Source organism: Trifolium pratense, linkage group LG6 (genome assembly GCF_020283565.1).
Source record: "Trifolium pratense cultivar HEN17-A07 linkage group LG6, ARS_RC_1.1, whole genome shotgun sequence".
NCBI classification, from domain to species: Eukaryota; Viridiplantae; Streptophyta; class Magnoliopsida; order Fabales; family Fabaceae; genus Trifolium; species Trifolium pratense.
Genome location: NC_060064.1, coordinates 11,010,351 through 11,036,003, shown reverse-complemented (window position 1 = coordinate 11,036,003; position 25,653 = coordinate 11,010,351). Strand labels below are relative to the sequence as shown.

The 25,653-nt window shown below is 39.1% G+C and overlaps 2 protein-coding genes across 2 annotated transcripts; both read right to left on the bottom strand.

Annotated features, from left to right (window-relative positions):
- Positions 1–1,740: 1,740 nt before the first annotated feature.
- LOC123891721 lies at positions 1,741–3,919 on the bottom strand. The gene is made up of 3 exons (XM_045941623.1): positions 3,645–3,919; positions 2,730–3,543; positions 1,741–2,676 (listed from the first exon to the last, which is right to left on the bottom strand). Exons 1-3 carry the CDS (start codon positions 3,917–3,919, stop codon positions 1,741–1,743), a joined length of 2,025 nt encoding a protein of 674 aa, XP_045797579.1.
- Positions 3,920–20,374: 16,455 nt separating this feature from the next.
- On the bottom strand, positions 20,375–24,944 carry LOC123891720. The gene is made up of 3 exons (XM_045941622.1): positions 23,535–24,944; positions 20,499–21,359; positions 20,375–20,428 (listed from the first exon to the last, which is right to left on the bottom strand). The coding sequence occupies exons 1-3, from the start codon at positions 24,942–24,944 to the stop codon at positions 20,375–20,377; spliced, it is 2,325 nt and encodes a 774-aa protein (XP_045797578.1).
- Between the last annotated feature and the right edge of the window lie 709 nt (positions 24,945–25,653).

Here is a 25,653-nt window from a genome sequence, read left to right as displayed (position 1 = left end):
CCGATATACAAACATACATATACTTCTTTGACATTTTGAAATTCTGGCACACTAGAATTAAGATGTTGTATTCAACGCTTCACCACTATAGTATACTTTTAATGCGTGAATCAATGATCCAACATCTAACAGCGCATACACAAGGAATAATAAACTAAACAAACTGAAAGTAAATTAACACAGTGATTTGTTAACCCAGTTCAGCATAAGCCTACTCTGGGGGATACCAATCCAGGAGTGAATCCACTATGATAGTATTAGTTTGAAGCCCTCAATAAACCTCCCGTTTATGACTTCTCACCTAATCACCACCCGTGCTATATCCTACCTAAGACACACCTAGGTATGAGAACCTCCGCTCACCTCCTCTTAATCACAGCCACTGTGATCGTACACTTCTAGATTCAATAGGTGAAGACACACTTCATAAAACACACACCAATTCCGTACTTCAAAGCTTAGGAATGGTTCACTCACACTATCTCCTTGCTTAGAAGCTCCAGAGATATTACAATGCAAAACACACAGTTCCTAGTCTAGTGGGAAATCAACACAAGACTTAGAACACAATAAACACAATACTAAAACCTAAACTCACGCTTTGTAAGACTCAATTCTGGTTTCAGTGATTTGAACAATGGAGTCAACATTCTTTAAATAACCTTCACGAGCTCAGGCTAGGTCTTCAATTAGGCTTCAATAGCTCAGCATGATTAATGGTTCCTTTCAAGAAATAATCTTTAATTCAAATGTTTTGTTTCCTTAACTTGAAGATCTGATTAACAAGCAACACTTGATCACGAGATCCATTAATAATTATGCGTGACAACGCTCCTTATCACAAACGACCATTTATTGTGGATTCCATATTTAGAACTTAGGCGCGAGATCTCAACATACACAGGCCCGGCCTACTGGATGTGGTATCCAATGTTGAAGCATTGTACCGAACATCTTGCTTATACTGGATGGTGGAAGCGTGTAGTTCCACATCAAGAGGACTCACATGTTTTAGCAAAATGAGGCCAACCATACAACGCCAACAATCTCCCCCTTTGGCAATTTTTGGCTAAAACATCCTAAGATTATTTCAACCTTTCTAGAGAGATACACAAGCTACCTTTCTTCAACTTAACGTAGGCACACAGTCATGAAGTAAAGTAGATCAATTTAACATGCTTGTTTTAATAACCCCTCATATAAAAATAGCATATTTAATATGTATCAATTTAGAACTTCAGAGGCATGCAACAGCGGAATAGTGAACACAACTCGCCTCACAGGAATTTGCCAGTAGAGAGTATAAGATTCTCATAAAAGAAACACTGGGGAAAAATAAATTCCCTCAAAGCTGAGAAAAATAAATTCTCAGGAACAGATGATGCTTCAACATGCAGTAGCACATTGTGTGCTAAATATTGCTCCCCCTCAAAGGTAGAGTCGAGAACCAAGTTCATCTTTACTCCCCCTTAATTCATGCATAGATTATTCAGATGGTCCAGCATCTGGTGGTACATCAAGGCCTCAGCACCTATTATGGCATACAATAACTACTCCCCCTTTTTAGCCACAAAATAGACAAAATGGGAACTGCATAAAAAATACCCAAACGCAGTGCAGATAGTAGCAGAACATAAAGTGCAGACAAAATATTACACACCATGCACACTAGGTGCTAAATTCAGGGCTCAGCCCACAGACATGCAAAACAAAAAAAATCCAAATACAGAAACATCAGAATTAAACAGAAGCACTTGGGGAGGAATCACTTTCTTCTCCTTCAGCATCTGAGTCACCTTCTTCTTCACCACTAGAACCATCATCATCTGCATTAGCTGCTTGAGCTGCAGCCTCTTCAACCCTGAGAGCATGTATCATCCTTTCAAACTGCAACTTCTTTTCATCTAGCTCCTTACAGTTTGCTTCCAGCATAGCAATCATCTCCTTCTTTGTCATAGGAGTGTCAGCAGCAGCATTTGATGGTCCAACAATATCTGGAGCATGCTGTTTACTGAACAGCTTCTGATGAATGGCCAGAGGAGATGCCCTTTTCTTAGCAGACTCATCCTCATGCCTGATATTCGGATGTTGGGACAAGATGATATCACAGATCAAAGTTGGAAACGCAATGGGTTGCTTGGTGACAGAGGTCTTGGCATGCTGCACAACTTGATTGAAAATGTATAGTCCAGCATTAAACTTAGTACCAGTACCAATCATATAAATGAGCTTACCCAGATTTGTTGCAATGTCGGATGCATGTGTAGTAGGGACCCAGTTGACAGAAGCAATGCGATTCAAGATGGCATACTTTTGGGTTAGCTTGACAGCTGGTACCTTCTTCTTCTTGGGCCAGGTTTTCACTTTATCAGCTGTGATGGTTCTGCAGACCACATTGTCAGACACATCTATATCAGGGTGTGGCTCATCAGAGTTACCCAGGAACCTGTTTATCACACTTGGGGAGAAAGTAACACATTTTCCTCGAACAAAGACTTTCTGAAACTCCTTATCCAAGGGATTGTCACAACCTATAGGAATGTTGACAACAAACTCCCTAACCAGCTTTTCATAGCAGGAGCCTAAGCCCCACACAGTTTTGATTAATCCAGCATCATTGATCAAACTCACAATTCTAGAATATCTTTGCCCAGTTCCCTTTCCAGAGCCAATCTTCTTTTGCAAATGATTCCCCATCGTTGAGCATAAAATGGAAGATGAAATGAAACATTGTCACAAGGAAAGTCTTCAATGTCAGGAGCAACAGATTGAGGCACGGCCTTCTTAGCAGACATAGCCTTCTTAGCAGGAGGCTTGATGCTTGAGTCATCCTTTTCAGCTTCAAATTCAGAGTCACTTGATGGTGCACTCTTCCTTTTCAGCACACCCTTATTCTTTTCAGGAGGAGGTATAGGCTTGCTCCATCCTTTCTTAGGACCATACTTGACAGGTTTCAGAGTATTGTCCTTTGTTTTCTTGGTAACGACAGGGGTAGTGGTAACAGCAGGTGCAGGTGTAGTGGTCCTGCTTCTCAGTCTTCTCCCAATACCTTTTTGAGTAGGTGGAGGTTGCAGATCTTCTTCAGAGGGGACTTCATCAACATCCACTATGTCCTGTTCTTCATTGGTGGTTTTCTCAGAGTCCTCACCAGCTTCATTCTCTGGCTCAGAATCAGCCACATCCTCAGGGGTACTTTCTTTGTTTACTTCCTCTTCAGTGGAAGCTTCAGTATTAGATCCACTGCCAAACGACCTAGTGGCAGTGTTAGTATGTGGGCTAGATCCTCCTTTGGATGCTTCAACATCCTTCTCAGCATCAGATGGTATAGAGGATGGTTCAACACCGGTTGGAGCATCGGTTACAACAGCCTTTTCTTGAGATTTTTCAGTAACATCAGTTATGACATTCGTGGGAACTGTCATATTCTCAGGAACACTAGGATTATTGCTCACACCAACATTCTCAGCAATATTTTGGGTTTTTCCTAGGGTTTCAACAGAACTAGGTTTTCCTTTACATAAGGGTTTTCTTGATTCACCTTTTCTGACACAGATTTAACAGATGATTCAACATTCGCATTTTTGCCGGAGGCAACATCATGCGATTCCACATTCGCCGTTTCAGAAAAGTTCTTACTTAAGTACAGATCAGACATGCTTAAACCCCTTTTTACAGGAGATTGGGGTTTCTTCTTCTTAGACTTAATAGAATCAGACTTAATAGAGATCGAGGGAGACGATTCACTTACTTTCTTAGACGATTTTGCAGATTTCTTCTTCTTAGAAGTAGTTGCAGGAATACTTGATATAGGCATCACATCGACCACAACAGTTGTTCCTTCCTTCTTAGATTTTGATCTTGTTTTCACAGTATCAGCAATTTTGTTTTTGATCTGAGCGGAACCGGAAGATTGAGACATTTTCACAAAGAACTTGTTGAAGTTTTTGAGATTTTTGATGATTTGAGATGATGATTTGTGTTTGCGGATCGCGGCAGGAAGTTCAGAGGAAGTTGAGAGTTTTTGAACGAAATAATGAAGATATGTGAGTTGATAGCGTGTAGTAGAGCAGTTATGGAAAGTATTTTTTGTCTTTCCTTGATTTACGTGCGCCAATAGATGAAATTTGGAGAACAAAACGGTTGCGCGCACATAATGCCTTAACTGCTATAATTCCTCATATAGGCAAATTCCTAATTTGCCCCTAAGCCTTTCAAATTGATGAGCATCTAAAGCTTTAGTAAAGATATCCGCTACCTGTTCTTCAGTTGCAACATGCTCCAACTTCACAATACTTTCCTCTACTAAATCCCTGATGAAGTGATGACGAATGTCAATATGCTTTGTTCTACTGTGCTGTATAGGATTTTTTGAAATATTTATGGCGCTTAAATTGTCACAGTACAATGTTAGAGCATCCTGTTCAACATTGTATTCCTTAAGCATCTGCTTCATCCACAATAATTGAGAGCAACTGCTCCCAGCTGCAATATACTCAGCCTCTGCAGTGGATAGAGAAACACAGTTTTGTTTCTTGCTAAACCATGAGATAAGATTCTCTCCTAGGTAGAAACATCCACCAGAGGTGCTTTTTCTGTCATCAGCACATCCAGCCCAATCTGCATCACAATACCCCATCAACCTAGCATTGTTGGTGTGAGAATACATTATTCCATAATCAGAAGTTGCATTGACATACTTCAAAATTCTTTTTACTTGTGTAAGATGGCTCATCTTTGGCTCAGCTTGGTACCTAGCACATACACCAACAGCAAAAGTGATGTCAGGCCTGCTTGCTGTGAGGTACAATAGGCTCCCTATCATGCTTCTGTACAGGCTTTGGTCTACATCTACACCTTTCTCATCCTTGGTTAATTTCAGATGTGTGGCAGCTGGTGTTCTTTTGTGAGCAGCATTTTCCATGCCAAATTTCTTTATGATATTTTTAGCATACTTACTTTGAGACACAAATATTGTGTCTTCCATCTGTTTTACCTGTAATCCAAGGAAATATGTTAATTCACCTACCAAGCTCATCTCAAATTCAGATTGCATCTGTCTCACAAAGTGTTGGACCATCGGTTCCGCCATCCCTCCAAAGACTATGTCATCAACATATATCTGTGCTATCAACAAGTTTCCATCCATTTCTTTGACAAATAAGGTCTTGTCATTTCCACCTTTCTTGTATCCTTGGTTGATCAGGAATTCAGTTAACCTTTCATACCAAGCCCTTGGTGCTTGTTTCAAGCCATACAAGGCCTTTTTTAGTTTATAGACATGATCCGGATGATTTGGATCTATGAACCCCTTGGGCTGTTCAACAAACACTTCTTCATGAAGATACCCATTTAAAAAAGCGCTCTTGACATCCATTTGGTAGAGTTTGAGTTTGAGGATGCAAGCTACACCAAGAAGTAGCCTTATGGATTCAAGTCTTGCCACGGGAGCAAAGGTCTCATCAAAGTCAATTCCCTCCACCTGAGTGTAGCCTTGAGCTACCAGTCTTGCCTTATTCCTTGTTACTGTACCCTTCTCATCAGACTTATTCTTGTATATCCATTTAGTGCCTATGACATTTACTCCATGTGGTCTTGGAACAAGGTCCCAGACTTCATTTCTCTTGAATTGATTCAATTCCTCTTGCATTGCTTCAATCCAGAATTCATCAGTAAGAGCCTCTTTTATGTTTTTAGGCTCAAATTTTGATACAAAACAAGTGTTTGAAATAGCATCAATCTTTCTTCTGGTAGCAATGCCCTGGTCTGGATCACCTATGATTAAATCTTTAGGGTGATTCTTCTGTGTTCTAATAGATGGTGCTTTTGCAGGGGCAGGTACAGAGTCTTGATCAGATTCATCACCTTTTAGTTCAGACTTTTCACTTTGTGTCATCTCATCAGAGTTGTCAGGAGATGGTTCAACCTCTGTTTCCACATCCGATGGTTGAATGGATGGTGCATCATCAATCACAACATTGATCGTTTCCATAATGATTTTGGTTTTTGTGTTATAGACCCTGTAGGCTCTGCTATTCAAGGAATATCCCAGAAATATACCTTCTTCACTTTTAGGATCAAGTTTTCGTCTTGGTTCTCTGTCAGCAAGGATGTAGCATTTACTCCCAAAAATGTGAAAGTGTTTCACAGTTGGCTTTCTTCCCTTCCATAATTCATACAAGGTTACAGATGTTCCCTTTTTGAGTGTTACACGGTTGTGTATGTAGCAAGCTGTACTCATAGCCTCTGCCCAGAACTGATATGGAAGACCCTTGGCATGAAGCATTACTCTAGCAGACTCTTGAATGGTTCTATTCTTTCTCTCTACTACACCATTTTGTTGTGGTGTTATAGGAGCAGAGAATTCATGTTGGATACCTTCTGCTGCACAGAAATCATAGAATTTGCTATTCTCAAATTCCTTTCCATGATCACTTCTGACCCTTATAATGACAGACCCCTTTTCTCTTTGAAGTTGTACACATAAGTTTCTAAATGTTTCAAAACTATCTGATTTTTCTCTAAGGAAGTCTATCCATGTAAATCTAGAGAAATCATCCACCATAACAAAAGCATACCTTTTTCCTCCAAGACTTTCAGTCTGCATAGGTCCCATCAAATCCATGTGTAACAATTCAAGTGTTCTGGTAGTAGATTGATGTTGAAGCCTTGGGTGCGCCACCTTGGTTTGTTTGCCTATCTGACATTCTCCACATATTGTTCCTTCGTCTATCTTTAGCTTGGGTAATCCTCTGATTGCTTCTTCAGCTATGGCCTTTTTCATTCCTCTCAGGTGTAGATGACCCAACTTTTGATGCCAGAGTTTGACTTCCTCATTTTTGCTTATGAGGCAGGTAGACATATAATTTCCTTCTTCAGACACCCACAAGTAACAATTATCTTTGGACCTTACTCCCTTCATTATCAGTCTTCCTTCTTCATCTGTAACAAGGCATTCTGATTGAGTGAAGTTCACCTTCATGCCTTGGTCACATAGTTGACTGATGCTGATCAAATTTGCTGTAAGTCCTTTTACTAACAGAACATTGTCTAAGTTTGGTAACCCATTATCAATTAGGTTCCCAATTCCCTTTATTTCTCCCTTAGCTCCATCTCCAAATGTTACAAAGCTTGTGGCATAGGACCTTAGGTTGGCTAGATACCCTTCCACTCCAGTCATGTGTCTAGAGCATCCACTGTCAAAATACCAATCTTGTCTAGATGATGCCCATAGTGAAGTATGAGCTATCAGGCTTACACCATCTTCCTTCTTCTTCCACTCTTTCTTGACATTCACGTTCTCAGATTTGGGTTCAAGTGGCCGTGAATTCTGTGGATATCCGTACAGCTTGTAGCAATAAGGTCTAATGTGCCCTTTCCTACCACAATAATGACACCTCCAATTCCTTCTTTTAGTCCTAGGTCTTGACCTGTTATATCGATGGTGAGGCGGGTGTTGAGGCATCGAGTTAGTCTGGACATGCTGCTTGGGTTTTAACCATGTGTCAGTTCCCTGATGTGTGGGAGGATGAGGAGGTAGTAACCCACCACTAACAGGAAAAGTTTTATCAATGGGGGTAGTGATTGTAGCTTTGTTGTATCCCATTTCTTGATCCACTATCTCGTAATCAAAACCAATAGGTTTCTTACCAGCACTTTGTTTTAGAAGCATGGCTTGAAACTTTTCTTCTCCTGATGCAAAGACCCTAACTTGTTTTCTAGCATGCTCCAAGTCTTCATTCAGCTTTTCAATCTCTTTGTTGAGAGTCTTAATTATATCCAGACATTCATTCTTCTCGGCCTGAAGTTGACAATTTGTCTCCTTTTGTTTTTCCAAGGCTTTGCAGAATTCATTGCTCCTGATGAATAAGTCCTTATAGGTAGCCAGAAGTTCTTCATATGATGTTTCATCGCAGGATTCAACATCAGATTCATAGACACCTGTCAATGCATTGACAAGTTTTGCAGATTCACCTTCATCTTCTTCTGAATCATCCTCATCTGACCAAGTAACAGCAAGACTCTTCTTCTTCTTCAGAAAAGTAGGGCATTCAGATTTGATATGACCAAATCCTTCGCACTCATGACACTGAACTCCTCTAGATGAAGTACTTTTGTCATCACTTCTGGTCCTCCTTTGACTGGACACAGGTTTGTTGAAGTCAGTTTTGGTGCTTGGACCATTGAACTTATTGTTGAAGTCAGATTTGGTGCTTGGACCATTGAATTTATTTCTTTTATCCATCCTCTTTATGATACGGTTGAACTGTCTTCCAAGTAACACCATGGCTTCAGATAAACTTTCATCACTTTCCATATCTATCTCATCATCTTCTGTAGTATTAGAAGTAAAAGCCAAACTTTTGTTTTTCTTTTCTTTTCTTTGGTTTATGCTCATCTCATAGGTTTGAAGTGAGCCTATTAGTTCATCTACTTGAATGTTGGCCAGATCCTGAGATTCTTCTATTGCTGTTACTTTCATGTCAAACCTCTTAGGTAGAGATCTGAGAATTTTGCTCACCAGTTTTTCATCTGATATGGGTTCTCCCAAGGAATCAAATGAATTTGCAAATTCTAAAATATTCATGTGAAAGTCATGAATAGTCTCTTCTTCCTTCATACTCAGATTTTCAAAGTTTGTGCGAAGCATCTGAAGTTTGGACAGCTTTACTTTGTTGGTTCCTTCATGTGCTTTCCTGAGTATTTCCCACGCCTGTTTGGCTACAGTGCATCGTTTAACAAGTCTGAACATGTTGATGTCCACCCCATTGAATATGGCATTCAAGGCTTTTGAATTTCCCAGAGCTAGGTCATCCTCGTCTTTGGAATAGTCTTTATTAGGCTTGATTTCACCTGTTACCTTTCCATCCTTATCAATGACCATAGGAGGTTCCCATCCATTTTCTACAGCTTTCCATGTTCTGCTATCAATGGATTTAAGAAACACCATCATCTTAGCTTTCCAGTAGTCATAGTTCTCAGGCCCAGTTAGCAGTGGTGGTTTAGAAACCGTTCCTCCTTCCTTGTCCATCTCACCAGAAATTTCCGTCCCTGAAGCTCACCCTGAGATTCGAGCAGGGTGCCTGCTCTGATGCCAATTGAAATTCTGGCACACTAGAATTAAGATGTTGTATTCAACGCTTCACCACTATAGTATACTTTTAATGCGTGAATCAATGATCCAACATCTAACAGCGCATACACAAGGAATAATAAACTAAACAAACTGAAAGTAAATTAACACAGTGATTTGTTAACCCAGTTCAGCATAAGCCTACTCTGGGGGATACCAATCCAGGAGTGAATCCACTATGATAGTATTAGTTTGAAGCCCTCAATAAACCTCCCGTTTATGACTTCTCACCTAATCACCACCCGTGCTATATCCTACCTAAGACACACCTAGGTATGAGAACCTCCGCTCACCTCCTCTTAATCACAGCCACTGTGATCGTACACTTCTAGATTCAATAGGTGAAGACACACTTCATAAAACACACACCAATTCCGTACTTCAAAGCTTAGGAATGGTTCACTCACACTATCTCCTTGCTTAGAAGCTCCAGAGATATTACAATGCAAAACACACAGTTCCTAGTCTAGTGGGAAATCAACACAAGACTTAGAACACAATAAACACAATACTAAAACCTAAACTCACGCTTTGTAAGACTCAATTCTGGTTTCAGTGATTTGAACAATGGAGTCAACATTCTTTAAATAACCTTCACGAGCTCAGGCTAGGTCTTCAATTAGGCTTCAATAGCTCAGCATGATTAATGGTTCCTTTCAAGAAATAATCTTTAATTCAAATGTTTTGTTTCCTTAACTTGAAGATCTGATTAACAAGCAACACTTGATCACGAGATCCATTAATAATTATGCGTGACAACGCTCCTTATCACAAACGACCATTTATTGTGGATTCCATATTTAGAACTTAGGCGCGAGATCTCAACATACACAGGCCCGGCCTACTGGATGTGGTATCCAATGTTGAAGCATTGTACCGAACATCTTGCTTATACTGGATGGTGGAAGCGTGTAGTTCCACATCAAGAGGACTCACATGTTTTAGCAAAATGAGGCCAACCATACAACGCCAACACATTTTATATAAATGCCATCACACAACACAATTATTAAACATGTATCATCAATCATGTAAGGATACCCTTAAACCATGATACAAGTGCCTAATTACACTTACAAACATCAACAAAACTTGCTGTCGCAGAGGCCTTCGCTAAGCGAGGGCTTAGCGAGACTTGGCGAACCTCACCAGGAAGTCACCTGCTCATGGCGAGCATTGGCGAGCTTCAGCGAACATGTTCGCTACAGCGAACTCCTGGTCGCTTAGCGAACTACACCAGAAAAATATTTGTTCTTGAGTTTCAATAAGGCGGTTTAACATTGAATCCACTCAAAAATTCCTCTAGACATGTTATAAATTCTTATAAACAGCTAATTCAAGCATATATGGTATCAAGGAACATTAATCATCCCTTCCAAACATCCAAATACATCAAACAATCAAAATCATGTCAATTTCTTGCAAAATAAGCAAAGTTGCATAAACATGCAAAACCATCATCAAACATATACATATTCCCTCCTAGATGTTCATTAAGCATACTAAGATGAAAAGACATGTTTATGATAAAGAAACTTCACCCAAACCCCAAAGAAATTGGATGAGAGAGTTTAGGAATGGAGGCTAGACACCTCCCCTCTCTTGGATCACCCAAGCTTATGCTTAACCACTCTCACCTTGGATTGAATGATGATTCTTGGCCTCTAACTCTTCTCCTTGCTCGTGTTCTTCTAGCCAAAACCCTAGCTTAGCTTGTTCTTGCTTCTAAGCTTACAAACTTCTAACTTCTCATGAAAAATGAATTGTGATACTATTCATGGTTTGACTTGGTTACTTATACTACTTCCTATTGGTCATGAACCAAGCCCAATGGCTTAGGCCCATTAAGCCCTATCACACGCCCAAGCCCACTAACAGGGCAAAGGTTTCGCTCACAAACTTATGTTCGCGATAAATAATTATACGTCGCGTAAATAAATATTTAACACTAACCCAAAATATATGCAAATATATAAAATATCGATTTACTAAAAATCGGGCCGTTACAACTCTACCCCCCTTAAAAGAATTTCGCCCTCGAAATTACCTAAGAGATAAAACAGAGAACAAACCCTCAACGCGGCATCTTCGGTTTCTTGCATACCGGACTCTTGTGACCTTTCTCGCCACAATTGAAACAAAACACTTTCACCCGACAAGCATCGGCCTTGTGCCCAAACTGTCCACAATTGAAACACTTGTCGCTTTTCCTCGGGCAATCATATGACATATGACCCTGCTCTCCACATTTGTAATAACTTCCACTTCCTTGCTTCTTCTTTCCACTTCCATTGCCCTTGTTCTCATACGGCTTACCGCGATCCAAACCTTTTCCTTTCCTATCATTCAGAACCTTATAGTAGCTGGTCTTGGCTTTGCTATCTTCATCACAAATCCTTGCCTTGGTCATAAGGGTCGGAAAATCCCTGATTTCAGAAAATCCAATCAAAAGCTTGATATCCGGACGAAGTCCACTCTCGAACTTGACACACTTATCCTCTTCGGCTTCCACCGTGTTGTAGTATGGACTAAACACACACAAAGCTTCAAACTTAGCCGTATACTCGGCGACCGATAAATTTCCTTGCTTGAGCTCCATGAACTCTATCACTTTCTTATTCTTCACATCAGCCGGAAAGTACTTCCTTAAAAATTCCCTTTTGAAAGTTTCCCAAACGATAGCAACACCGTCCACTCCTATCCTGAGTCTCACATTCCTCCACCAAACGATTGCCTCCTCTCTAAGGGCATAAGTTCCCAAAGTAGTCTTGTTCTCCTCAGAACAACCCATTGCTTCAAAGATGATCTCAACCTCATCTAACCACTTGATAGCTCCCTCCGGGTTATAGCCTCCGGTAAACAGAGTTGGTTTATGCGACATAAACCTTTCCAATCTTTTCTCACTATCCCTTCCCGGGTCATTATCCCTTACCACCAATGTAGTTAAAGCAGTCAAAGCTTGTGCAATCTGAGCGTTTGTCCTAGCAGCAGCCATGATTCCTGAACGAATCACAACTCGACGTTAGAATGTATTAACAGTGTACCCAACACATGCTTCATACAAGAGAAAGAAAATCCTAATGGCTCACATGAACCGACCTGCTCTGATACCACTTATTGTAACACCCGAACTAACTACCCTTAAAAACGTGATCTTAAAAACTTTTTAAAGATAAGTAGCCGGAGCGCTACGGAAAAACATTTTATAAAACGATCGTGCACACGACACGAAACGTCGCAGCGGAAAAACATTAAATAAAGGATTTTCAAAGCAATGAACAAAGTAGTTCAAAAGATAAATCATTTACATAAAACATAAGTTAAGATGTTCACATCGATATACGACGGAATACAAACGATCCCCGACTCGATGTTACAACATACCAAAGCACTAATATACATCACAACCCAACTAAACTTAACAAAACTATACAAAGGTAGCCTACACTAGCTCCTCACCAAAAGTGCTCCACACCAAAACGATCTGCAGCTAAAGCTCGATCGAAACCTCGACCTGAATACCTGAACCCCCAAAGGTCCAGCACATAACAATTAGGTAGAGAGTTAGTAAACATAATCACATACATACGAATATAGAAACGCACCTATATTCAACCTATCACGTATTACTAACTCACACACATGCCTCAATAAGCAATACACCAGATAACACATACTCACAAATACACAACCAGATAGTTTCACGTCATTTCGGACAACACAAAGAACTCACGTAACACATAACACATAATTGCACATTTACTCAAATGCGACTAATGCCAAACATTCAATGTCATGTCAACCTAGACACGACTAATGCATGTGGTACCATTTTCTTTATCAAGGAACTTACCATTGATATCCTTCTTTATTGGACAAGTCCAATATCCTTCTTTATCAGACAATTCTGATATCCCTAAATAATGCATGAATTTATGAATGCCATGCATTTACCAAACATATGATAATCACTTAGCACGAAGCTACTGCTCACTACATGGATAACATAATCCATTAAACTTCTTTATCAGACAAACTGATATTCTTCTTTATCGGACAACCCGATATACAAACATACATATACTTCTTTGACATTTTATATAAATGCCATCACACAACACAATTATTAAACATGTATCATCAATCATGTAAGGATACCCTTAAACCATGATACAAGTGCCTAATTACACTTACAAACATCAACAAAACTTGCTGTCGCAGAGGCCTTCGCTAAGCGAGGGCTTAGCGAGACTTGGCGAACCTCACCAGGAAGTCACCTGCTCATGGCGAGCATTGGCGAGCTTCAGCGAACATGTTCGCTACAGCGAACTCCTGGTCGCTTAGCGAACTACACCAGAAAAATATCTGTTCTTGAGTTTCAATAAGGCGGTTTAACATTGAATCCACTCAAAAATTCATCTAGACATGTTATAAATTCTTATAAACAGCTAATTCAAGCATATATGGTATCAAGGAACATTAATCATCCCTTCCAAACATCCAAATACATCAAACAATCAAAATCATGTCAATTTCTTGCAAAATAAGCAAAGTTGCATAAACATGCAAAACCATCATCAAACATATACATATTCCCTCCTAGATGTTCATTAAGCATACTAAGATGAAAAGACATGTTTATGATAAAGAAACTTCACCCAAACCCCAAAGAAATTGGATGAGAGAGTTTAGGAATGGAGGCTAGACACCTCCCCTCTCTTGGATCACCCAAGCTTATGCTTAACCACTCTCACCTTGGATTGAATGATGATTCTTGGCCTCTAACTCTTCTCCTTGCTCGTGTTCTTCTAGCCAAAACCCTAGCTTAGCTTGTTCTTGCTTCTAAGCTTACAAACTTCTAACTTCTCATGAAAAATGAATTGTGATACTATTCATGGTTTGACTTGGTTACTTATACTACTTCCTATTGGTCATGAACCAAGCCCAATGGCTTAGGCCCATTAAGCCCTATCACACGCCCAAGCCCACTAACAGGGCAAAGGTTTCGCTCACAAACTTATGTTCGCGATAAATAATTATACGTCGCGTAAATAAATATTTAACACTAACCCAAAATATATGCAAATATATAAAATATCGATTTACTAAAAATCGGGCCGTTACAACTCTACCCCCCTTAAAAGAATTTCGCCCTCGAAATTACCTAAGAGATAAAACAGAGAACAAACCCTCAACGCGGCATCTTCGGTTTCTTGCATACCGGACTCTTGTGACCTTTCTCGCCACAATTGAAACAAAACACTTTCACCCGACAAGCATCGGCCTTGTGCCCAAACTGTCCACAATTGAAACACTTGTCGCTTTTCCTCGGGCAATCATATGACATATGACCCTGCTCTCCACATTTGTAACAACTTCCACTTCCTTGCTTCTTCTTTCCACTTCCATTGCCCTTGTTCTCATACGGCTTACCGCGATCCAAACCTTTTCCTTTCCTATCATTCAGAACCTTATAGTAGCTGGTCTTGGCTTTGCTATCTTCATCACAAATCCTTGCCTTGGTCATAAGGGTCGGAAAATCCCTGATTTCAGAAAATCCAATCAAAAGCTTGATATCCGGACGAAGTCCACTCTCGAACTTGACACACTTATCCTCTTCGGCTTCCACCGTGTTGTAGTATGGACTAAACACACACAAAGCTTCAAACTTATCCGTATACTCGGCGACCGATAAATTTCCTTGCTTGAGCTCCATGAACTCTATCACTTTCTTATTCTTCACATCAGCCGGAAAGTACTTCCTTAAAAATTCCCTTTTGAAAGTTTCCCAAACGATAGCAACACCGTCCACTCCTATCCTGAGTCTCACATTCCTCCACCAAACGATTGCCTCCTCTCTAAGGGCATAAGTTCCCAAAGTAGTCTTGTTCTCCTCAGAACAACCCATTGCTTCAAAGATGATCTCAACCTCATCTAACCACTTGATAGCTCCCTCCGGGTTATAGCCTCCGGTAAACAGAGTTGGTTTATGCGACATAAACCTTTCCAATCTTTTCTCACTATCCCTTCCCGGGTCATTATCCCTTACCACCAATGTAGTTAAAGCAGTCAAAGCTTGTGCAATCTGAGCGTTTGTCCTAGCAGCAGCCATGATTCCTGAACGAATCACAACTCGACGTTAGAATGTATTAACAGTGTACCCAACACATGCTTCATACAAGAGAAAGAAAATCCTAATGGCTCACATGAACCGACCTGCTCTGATACCACTTATTGTAACACCCGAACTAACTACCCTTAAAAACGTGATCTTAAAAACTTTTTAAAGATAAGTAGCCGGAGCGCTACGGAAAAACATTTTATAAAACGATCGTGCACACGACACGAAACGTCGCAGCGGAAAAACATTAAATAAAGGATTTTCAAAGCAATGAACAAAGTAGTTCAAAAGATAAATCATTTACATAAAACATAAGTTAAGATGTTCACATCGATATACGACGGAATACAAACGATCCCCGACTCGATGTTACAACATACCAAAGCACTAATATACATCACAACCCAACTAAACTTAACAAAACTATACAAAGGTAGCCTACACTAGCTCCTCACCAAAAGTGCTCCACACCAAAACGATCTGCAGCTAAAGCTCGATCGAAACCTCGACCTGAATACCTGAACCCCCAAAGGTCCAGCACATAACAATTAGGTAGAGAGTTAGTAAACATAATCACATACATACGAATATAGAAACGCACCTATATTCAACCTATCACGTATTACTAACTCACACACATGCCTCAATAAGCAATACACCAGATAACACATACTCACAAATACACAACCAGATAGTTTCACGTCATTTCGGACAACACAAAGAACTCACGTAACACATAACACATAATTGCACATTTACTCAAATGCGACTAATGCCAAACATTCAATGTCATGTCAACCTAGACACGACTAATGCATGTGGTACCATTTTCTTTATCAAGGAACTTACCATTGATATCCTTCTTTATTGGACAAGTCCAATATCCTTCTTTATCAGACAATTCTGATATCCCTAAATAATGCATGAATTTATGAATGCCATGCATTTACCAAACATATGATAATCACTTAGCACGAAGCTACTGCTCACTACATGGATAACATAATCCATTAAACTTCTTTATCAGACAAACTGATATTCTTCTTTATCGGACAACCCGATATACAAACATACATATACTTCTTTGACATTTTATATAAATGCCATCACACAACACAATTATTAAACATGTATCATCAATCATGTAAGGATACCCTTAAACCATGATACAAGTGCCTAATTACACTTACAAACATCAACAAAACTTGCTGTCGCAGAGGCCTTCGCTAAGCGAGGGCTTAGCGAGACTTGGCGAACCTCACCAGGAAGTCACCTGCTCATGGCGAGCATTGGCGAGCTTCACCAGGAAGTCACCTGCTCATGGCGAGCATTGGCGAGCTTCAGCGAACATGTTCGCTACAGCGAACTCCTGGTCGCTTAGCGAACTACACCAGAAAAATATCTGTTCTTGAGTTTCAATAAGGCGGTTTAACATTGAATCCACTCAAAAATTCATCTAGACATGTTATAAATTCTTATAAACAGCTAATTCAAGCATATATGGTATCAAGGAACATTAATCATCCCTTCCAAACATCCAAATACATCAAACAATCAAAATCATGTCAATTTCTTGCAAAATAAGCAAAGTTGCATAAACATGCAAAACCATCATCAAACATATACATATTCCCTCCTAGATGTTCATTAAGCATACTAAGATGAAAAGACATGTTTATGATAAAGAAACTTCACCCAAACCCCAAAGAAATTGGATGAGAGAGTTTAGGAATGGAGGCTAGACACCTCCCCTCTCTTGGATCACCCAAGCTTATGCTTAACCACTCTCACCTTGGATTGAATGATGATTCTTGGCCTCTAACTCTTCTCCTTGCTCGTGTTCTTCTAGCCAAAACCCTAGCTTAGCTTGTTCTTGCTTCTAAGCTTACAAACTTCTAACTTCTCATGAAAAATGAATTGTGATACTATTCATGGTTTGACTTGGTTACTTATACTACTTCCTATTGGTCATGAACCAAGCCCAATGGCTTAGGCCCATTAAGCCCTATCACACGCCCAAGCCCACTAACATGGCAAAGGTTTCGCTCACAAACTTATGTTCGTGATAAATAATTATACGTCGCGTAAATAAATATTTAACACTAACCCAAAATATATGCAAATATATAAAATATCGATTTACTAAAAATCGGGTCGTTACACTTAGAACAAAGTTCCTTGTAGGATTCAGCAAGCTCTTCATAGGTTACCTCTCCATCATCAGATTCTGTATCAGATGTAACAATACCTGTTAAGACTGAGATATGTTTAGCAGTTACAGATGCTGTATCATCTTCTGAGTCGTCATCCTCAGACCAACTGACAGTTAGCCCTTTCTTTGTTCTCTTCTGATATGTTGGACACTCAGGTCTGATGTGACCATATCCTTCACATTCATGACATTGAATGTTTCTGTTTAAGTTTGATTTTTCATCACTTTTTGGTTTTCCTTGATTTTCATTGCTGCGCATAGTGCCTGGAGCATTGTTTTTGAAATTTGATTTTGGTCTCTTATCCATTCGTTTCAGAACTTTGTTGAATTGTTTTCCCAATAACACCATGGCCTCAGAAATGCTCTCATTAGTTTCTTCTTCATCCTCCAGTTCTTCTTCATTATTTTTAGATGAGAAGGCAATGCTCTTATTTTTCTTTTCACTTCTTCCATTTGCAGCACTTTCATAAGTTTGGAGTGATCCAACCAGTTCATCCAGCTTCATCTGAGATATGTTTTTGGCTTCTTCCATAGCTGTGACTTTCATATCAAATTTCTTTGGAAGAGATCTGAGCATTTTCCTTACTAACTTTTCTTCGGGAATTTTCTCCCCCAAAGAATCAAATTGATTATCATAATCTAGAATAGTCATATGAAAATCTTGGATTGTTTCCTCATCCTTCTGATCACGGTCGTTTCGTGATCAAAATGATTTTAAAATAAGTAGTACAAGGTAGTGACCTTGGTCGTTTCGCAAGGACTCACGATCGGTTTAACAATATTAGAATGAATTTAAAGGTTGCAATTTGGGGTTTTTTTGTTTGTGGAAGCAATAACAGAGATTACGAATTTAATTAATATAAAAGCAATCAATCCATTGGTTTTAGGCAACTTTGTTTATCATCTATCATAGGTTCTTATACGAATATTCATACAGTTTATGCTTCGGCTGATTATAGAACTAATTTAACAAGCGAAAATCAGTTTTATAACGAATTCGTTGATTAAGCACCAGCGTGTTCGACTAACTATGGCGATGATCAAGCGTCACCAATAACACAGTTAAAAATCATAACAATAATTCGGCAGCCCTATTTTGCAAGCGAAAATAATATAACAATTTCCTATTCAGATTAATTTGAACAAGCGTGAATTAATTTGAATAGTCTCAATGTTATGAACGTGAAACAAAATAATTAAGCATTAATTGCATCAACTCATACACAAAAGAGAAACAAGAAAATTGATATATGATAAGCATAAACATAACGATTTGCTATTAAAACCGAACCTCAAGATTCGAGAACAAAGTTCCTTACACCAATGGATCAATAGAAGTTTAGTTCTCCATGGAAGATGACGGCTGCTCTAGGGTTTGAATATTTCGTGAACAGTGAATGAATAACCCTAGCTGCCTTTTTTTCGGTTTAAATAATACATGGAACGGGCCTTAAAACAATTGGGCCGAAAAATATAAAGTTGTGCTGAATTAAATTCGTCTGGAACATAAACGCAATTATTTGACACACTTGCGCTCCGAACTGGGTTTTGGCCTCAACATGAAAGTCGTAGCTCTTGATCTCAGCTTTCCAACGCATCTTCCCGCGCCTCAATCCGATATTTGTAACTCCAGTTATGACCTGCGGACCAGAAGGGTGTCAAAGTGCTATTTATTCATAAATTAAGTGCGAAAATAAAATAGAGTTAGAAATAAACTTAAATATAAAAACACCTTAAAATAGTGAAAATAGTAAATTAAACCATAGGAATACACTAGTACAATAGTAGAAGAATGTGCATTAAAATGCACTGATCAAATTCCCCCACACTTGAACTTTTGCACTCCGAGCAAAACTCAAATGAAAAATTTAAAAACAAATCACAAGCAGTCAACATATTCCAGGTTTCAAGCTTCAAACCTTGGGTCAAAATTCAAAGATTGGCACAATTCTTATCTATCAACTTTCAATAATAATCTTGCGTGTGTGTGTGTACTGTCTCCCACTGTCAACCAAAGTAATGTCAAGATCCCTCTCTAAAACTACCATTCTAGATGCTAAGTTGTCATTCTTTTCCTATAATTTTGGATTTAACCAGAATTTCAGACTAGGGGGGGGCTATTTCTTTTCAAGAGATCAAAAGCTTTTCAACATCAACTCAGGGGCAACTACCTTCAAGCTTTATTATAGTTTATTATTATTTATTGTTTTTAAGCTTTAGGTACTACTCCACCTTTTCACCTGACGGGATCTTACTTGTAATAAGTCCAACCTGTTACTCAGAGTAGAGCATCCTACACAGCACTTGTTCCTCCAGTTTCGGGCACAGGAACTTGTTCCTCCAGTTTCGGGCACAGGAACTTATTATATTCATTAGTTTTAGCTCTTAAACAGTTTCCCTTTTTCTCAATTAATAGCAATGATCGGTCTATCTGTTACTCTAGCCTTTCCCCCACACTTAGTTCTAATCATACCTCCATTATATTCAAATTAGAGAACTTAGTCTAAAGAATAAATATTTCAGAGATTTATCTAGACATTACTAAGTTTGACAGTGTTCAAGCAGTTGTGCATTAAGTTGCAAAGACTATCATGTCAAGTATCAAAACAAAAAACTCCAAAGATTTCACTGACCCTACAGCTATCTGCCCTAGCCTTAGAACATGTGACTACTCATGATGATTTATTTTATTATTATTATTTTTTTTTTAAAAAAAACACAAAAATGTAAATGTAAATGTAAAATGTCCCTCCCCCACACTTAAACCAGACAGTGTCCGCAATGTAATCTAAACATAAAGTGAGAGTAAAGGAAGGAACACACCCGAGGGGCTAAGGTGTAGCGGCTGGTGCTGGTGCTTCTATGTCTGGTGGTTTTGGTGGAAGCCCTTCCACACTTTTATGGAGCAGCTTCAACCGCTGTCCTTTTGCTTTGAAAACCTTGCCAGTACCTGTACTTTTAATTTCTATAGCACCAGAAGGAAAAACATTAGTCACGACAAAGGGGCCAATCCACTTGGATCGAAACTTACCAACCATATCTTTCAGGCGAGACTTAAACAACAAGACTTTTTGGCCAACAGAAAATTTCTTTTTGGAAATCATCTTATCATGGAAGTGCGTAGTCTTTTCTTTATCATGGGAGTGTTTGGTTGGGGCAGCCGGAATGTCAAGAACTTTAACCGTACAGACTGCCTCATTGACAACAACTTCACCTGTATGAATGTTATTATCCTGCAAATCAGATTCAATCTTAGCACAAACAGAGCAAAGGTTAGTGTTAGTAACTAAATCCATATAAAAAATAGAATGTTCTTCCACGGGATGTTTCATGGCATCAAAAATGTTAAACTTAGCGACAATGTTGCCAAACTCCATGGACATGGTTCCATCATAAACATCAACTTTTGTTCTTGCCGTTCTCATGAATGGTCGGCCTAGAATGATGGGTGCCCTGCTGGAATTAGTTTCTCCCTCCATGTCTAGAATGTAGAAATCTGCAGGAAGAATCAAGTCATTAACTTGCACCAGGACATCTTCTACCTTCCCAGCAGGGCGGGCATTGCTCCTGTTTGCTAATTGCACGATTAAACCTGTAGGCTGCAAAGGACCAAGATCAAGGTTATTATAAATAGAAGTAGGCATAACATTAATACCTGCTCCCAGATCAAGCATACAATTTTCAAACTTGTGATCCCCAATGGAACAGGGAATACCAAAAACTCCTGGATCATCACACTTTTCTGGCATGGTCTGACTGAGAACTGAGACATTAGCTGAGGAACCAGTTTTGGGCTGAATGAAAGCAGAAACATTTCGTCCCAAACTGACTCTCTCATTTCCCTTCAACCTCTTGTGTGTGCACAAGTCTTTCAGGAATTTTGCATATTTAGGAATCTGTTTAATTGCATCAAGGAGAGGAATGTTAACTGTAACACCCTAACCCATACTACCCTTAAAAACGTAATTTTAAAAACTTTTTAACAAGTGTAAAGGCAGAGTGCCACGCGGTAATTAAAACACAAGCATACACACAGAGCGTCATGAAATCTAACATGAAAAGCAACAGCGGATTTAATCAACCAAGCATGCATATATACATATATATATACATAAGCCATATTCATCCCTAAGGATGTCACTTATACAAGAACTAGCGTATCAAAAGGTAACACCGATATACGATGAAATCCAAGCGTAATCCCCGACTCGATGTTACATTACCAGAGCATTCACTATTTACAAACTCTAGCCAAAAACTAGTACTAAGAGGAGTAATCTATGCTAAGTCTCCTCACCAAAAGGTACTTCAACACCCAGCTAATACCGCAGTCTAAACGTCAGCACAGTCCTCAGCCTGAATATCTGAACCCCCAAAGGTCCAGCAAATAACACAAAGTAGAGAGTTAGAAAACATAATCGCATATCATACGAGTATAAGAAAGGTCTTACACTTTCGAACTACATCATGCATATTCTAACTCACGCCAAAACATCGCACTAAACAATTATCAATTAATAAGGTTCAACACATTTCAACCCAATAATGTCACATACCATTTATCAAATATATGCGCATTTACCCTAAGGTATCTAATGCCAATTAATTCACTGTCATGCCATCCCTAGACATAACTAAATGCATGTGGTACCAAGATGTCTCACCAACGGTGGACCAAGAACAGTTTTATATCATGCTGGATATGTCGGAACTTACCGAACCATCTTATCTCCCTTGGATAAGCCAACACAGTTTTATATCCTGTTGGATAGCAACTCCGGACTCATGGATTCATCTAATCCGATCCTCGGCTTCATTATGGACACATAATCCATTTTCGTTATTGGAACCCAAGTTTCCAATGTTCACATACAATCATGAATGCATGTATGCATACACATATCAACCATATGATATTCTCTAGCTCGAAGCTACACTTTTATGAATGCGGGAACACAATCCTAACACATTCACTTAACATTGCAAATTAATGCCAAAACATAACATTGCTCACTTTAAGCTACAACTTATTGCATACACGTTTATCAATCATATAACGATTACCAATAAGCATTAACATGTATCAACATCCATGTAAGGATACCCCTAAACCATGATACAAGTGCCTAGATACACTTACAACCAAATAACAAAAGTTGCAGGTTCAGTACTATTCGCTAAGCGAAGCTCAGTTCGCTGTAGCGAACTACATCAGAGGATTACAGGTACATGGCGAACAGGTAGCGAGCTTGTGGCGAACGTGTTCGCTATAGCGAACTCCTGTTCGCTCAGCGAACTACACCAGAAAGAAAATATCTGTTCTTGAGTTATCTAAGGCGGTTTAACCTCAAATCAACTCAAAAATTCATCCAAACATGTTATAAATTCATATAAACAGCTATTTCAAGCATGTATGGTATCAAGGAACATTAATCATCCCTTCCAAACATCCAATTACCTCAAATAATCAAAATCATGCCAATTTCTTGGGTTTTAAGTAACTTTCATAAACTTTTTCAATATGATCCAAACACATACATATTTTTCATGGAATCAAGCTAGTGATTAACACATACAAAGTGATGATGAAGAACATCACACTCACATACAAAAGCTTAATCAAAATCTAAAAGAAATTGAGTGGGAGAGTTCGGGAATGGAGACATAGACAATCTCCCCTCTCCTTGCCACTCAAGAATCATGAATTCTAATCTCTTACCTTAAGTTTGGTGATGATTCCTAGCCTTCTCTTGCTCAAGCTTTCTCTCTTGATCAAACCCTAGCTTAGCTTTGCTCTATCTTGCTTCTAAGACAAAAGATCATGAAATGAGCTAAGTCTCATGACAAGTTTTCCTTAAATACCTCTCCCTAAAAGTCATGAACCAAGCCCAATTGGCTTAGGCCCATATGGCCTCTCACGCCCTTAAGCCCAAAACCAAGGTTCTCGCGTCAAATAACTTACGCTCGGCTAAATAATTATTCGCCGCTCACTAAAATAATAAAAGCCAATTAATAAATAAAATAACATTTAATAAAATATACGAATACGAAAAATGGGTCGTTACATTAACCGCACATTTTCTGAATACATCTAAAATCTCCTTGTCTTCCTCAACTGTCTTCTTGATATTTTTCTGCACCCTTTGAGGAAAAGGAATTGGTGGCACATATACTCTTTCTTTTTCGGGTTCGGTCTCAGTTGTAACAGAAGGAGGTTCAGGAGCAGATGATGATGCAACGGTTTTCTTCTTCTTTTTCTCTGGAGCTGGTTCTGACACTCTTCCAGATCTCAAAGTAATTGCACTCACATTCACATTCGGATTCGGCACTGTTTGTGCAGGAAGGTTACCAGAGCCTTGGGCTTGTAGTTGGCCTATTGCATTGGCCATTTGTCCCATCTGCGTTGTCAGGTTCTGAATGCTAGCATCTGTTCGTTGTGCCAGTTGCTTGACAAGGTCTTCCAGTGAAGAAGTGGCTGGTGGGGCAGCAGGGGCTGCAGCTTGTGACTGATTCCCATATTGGAGGTTTTGATGATTCCTCCAACTAGGGTGATATTTGTTGGTGGAGAGGTCAGGATTGTTGTACCTGTTTTGATTGTAAAGGGCTGCTGTTGCTGCATATGCTTGAGGAAGCTCAGTTATTGTTTCATCTTGTAGAATGGGGCATGTATCAGTCGGGTGCTCAGAAGAAGTACAAATACCACACACTTTTGCTGGTTGAGCTTTGCTAACTGCCAACTTTTTCACCAAGGAAGTAAGTTCATCAATTCTAGCATCAAACTTGGTTTCGAGCGCCTTGATGGAGGAAGAGGAAGACTGAATCTCATTTACACATGCAGAATTATTTCTGGTTGTAAACTGTTGCGAGTTGAGTGACATGTTCTCGATCAAGGCCTTTGCAGCAGCTGGAGTTTTATCAACAAGTGCTCCACCACTTGCAGCATCCAAAATGTTTCGATCCACTGGTAGCAACCCTTCATAGAAATATTGGATGAGTAATTGCTCGGTGATCTGGTGTTGGGGACAACTAGAAACTAGCTGCTTGAATCTTTCCCAGTATTCTGCCAATGATTCGTTTCCCTGCCTAATGCCGCATATTTCTTTTCTGATTAACGCAGCTCTAGAAGCGGGAAAGTATCTCTCTAGAAAGACGTTCTTCAAATCATTCCAAGTTGTGATAGAATTCGGCTCAAGATAGTACAACCAATCTTTGGCAGCACCCTGGAGCGAGAATGGAAAGGCTCTAAGCTTGATATGATCCTCTGTTATACCTTCAGGCCTCAATGGTGTAGAACAAACTACCTGAAATTCCTTCAAATGCTTATGCGGATCCTCACCTGCAAGACCATGAAACTTGGGCAACAAATGTATCAAACCAGATTTCAATTCAAAAGGAATATCAACGTCAGTATATTGAATGCATAGACCATTGTAATTGACATCAGGAGCAGCAAGCTGCCTTAGTGTTCTTTGTTCAGCCATGTTATCAAAAGCAAGTTTAGAATCAAATAAAGTATGCAAAGAGAAACTATGTAAGAATCAGAATCAGACTCGTTAATGAAACAAATAGAAAGAAGAGATATGGTTAAAATAGATTCAAAAAAATATAAAAACACGAAATTTAGTCTAATTAAGTAAAATAAGAATTTTGGAAATTAGTTTGGAATTTTCTGAAACTATAAAAACAGAAATAAATTAAAATAAAATAGTAAAACACGGAATTTGGACTTTTTACGTTGCCGTCACCTATTTTGTCTCAAAATAGGAGATTTCAAACTCTGATTTTTTTTCTGATGAACAGGTACAGGAAAAACTCGATTTAGAAAAGATTTTCCAGAAAACTGTTTTTTTTACGAAAACTGATTATTAGGGCACGTAAAATCCAGAAAACACGAGAAAGCAAAGGCTAGAACGCAACCACACAGAAACTGAGTCTAATATTAGCTAAAATCAATTGAGAGTCCCCGGCAACGGCGCCAATTTGATCACGGTCGTTTCGTGATCAAAATGATTTTAAAATAAGTAGTACAAGGTAGTGACCTTGGTCGTTTCGCAAGGACTCACGATCGGTTTAACAATATTAGAATGAATTTAAAGGTTGCAATTTGGGGTTTTTTTGTTTGTGGAAGCAATAACAGAGATTACGAATTTAATTAATATAAAAGCAATCAATCCATTGGTTTTAGGCAAC

Coding starts and splice junctions, on each gene's coding strand:
- LOC123891720 (XM_045941622.1), bottom strand. CDS start 24,944: ATGGCTGAACAAAGAACACTAAGGCAGCTTGCTGCTCCTGATGTCAAT. Junction 21,360..23,534: donor ATGTATTCAGAAAATGTGCG/GTTAATGTAACG, acceptor GCAATTAAACAG/ATTCCTAAATATGCAAAATT. Junction 20,429..20,498: donor AGTCTCGCCTGAAAGATATG/GTTGGTAAGTTT, acceptor CTGGTGCTATAG/AAATTAAAAGTACAGGTACT.
- LOC123891721 (XM_045941623.1), bottom strand. CDS start 3,919: ATGTCTCAATCTTCCGGTTCCGCTCAGATCAAAAACAAAATTGCTGAT. Junction 3,544..3,644: donor GGTTTAAGCATGTCTGATCT/GTACTTAAGTAA, acceptor AATCTGTGTCAG/AAAAGGTGAATCAAGAAAAC. Junction 2,677..2,729: donor AAGACTTTCCTTGTGACAAT/GTTTCATTTCAT, acceptor CATTTGCAAAAG/AAGATTGGCTCTGGAAAGGG.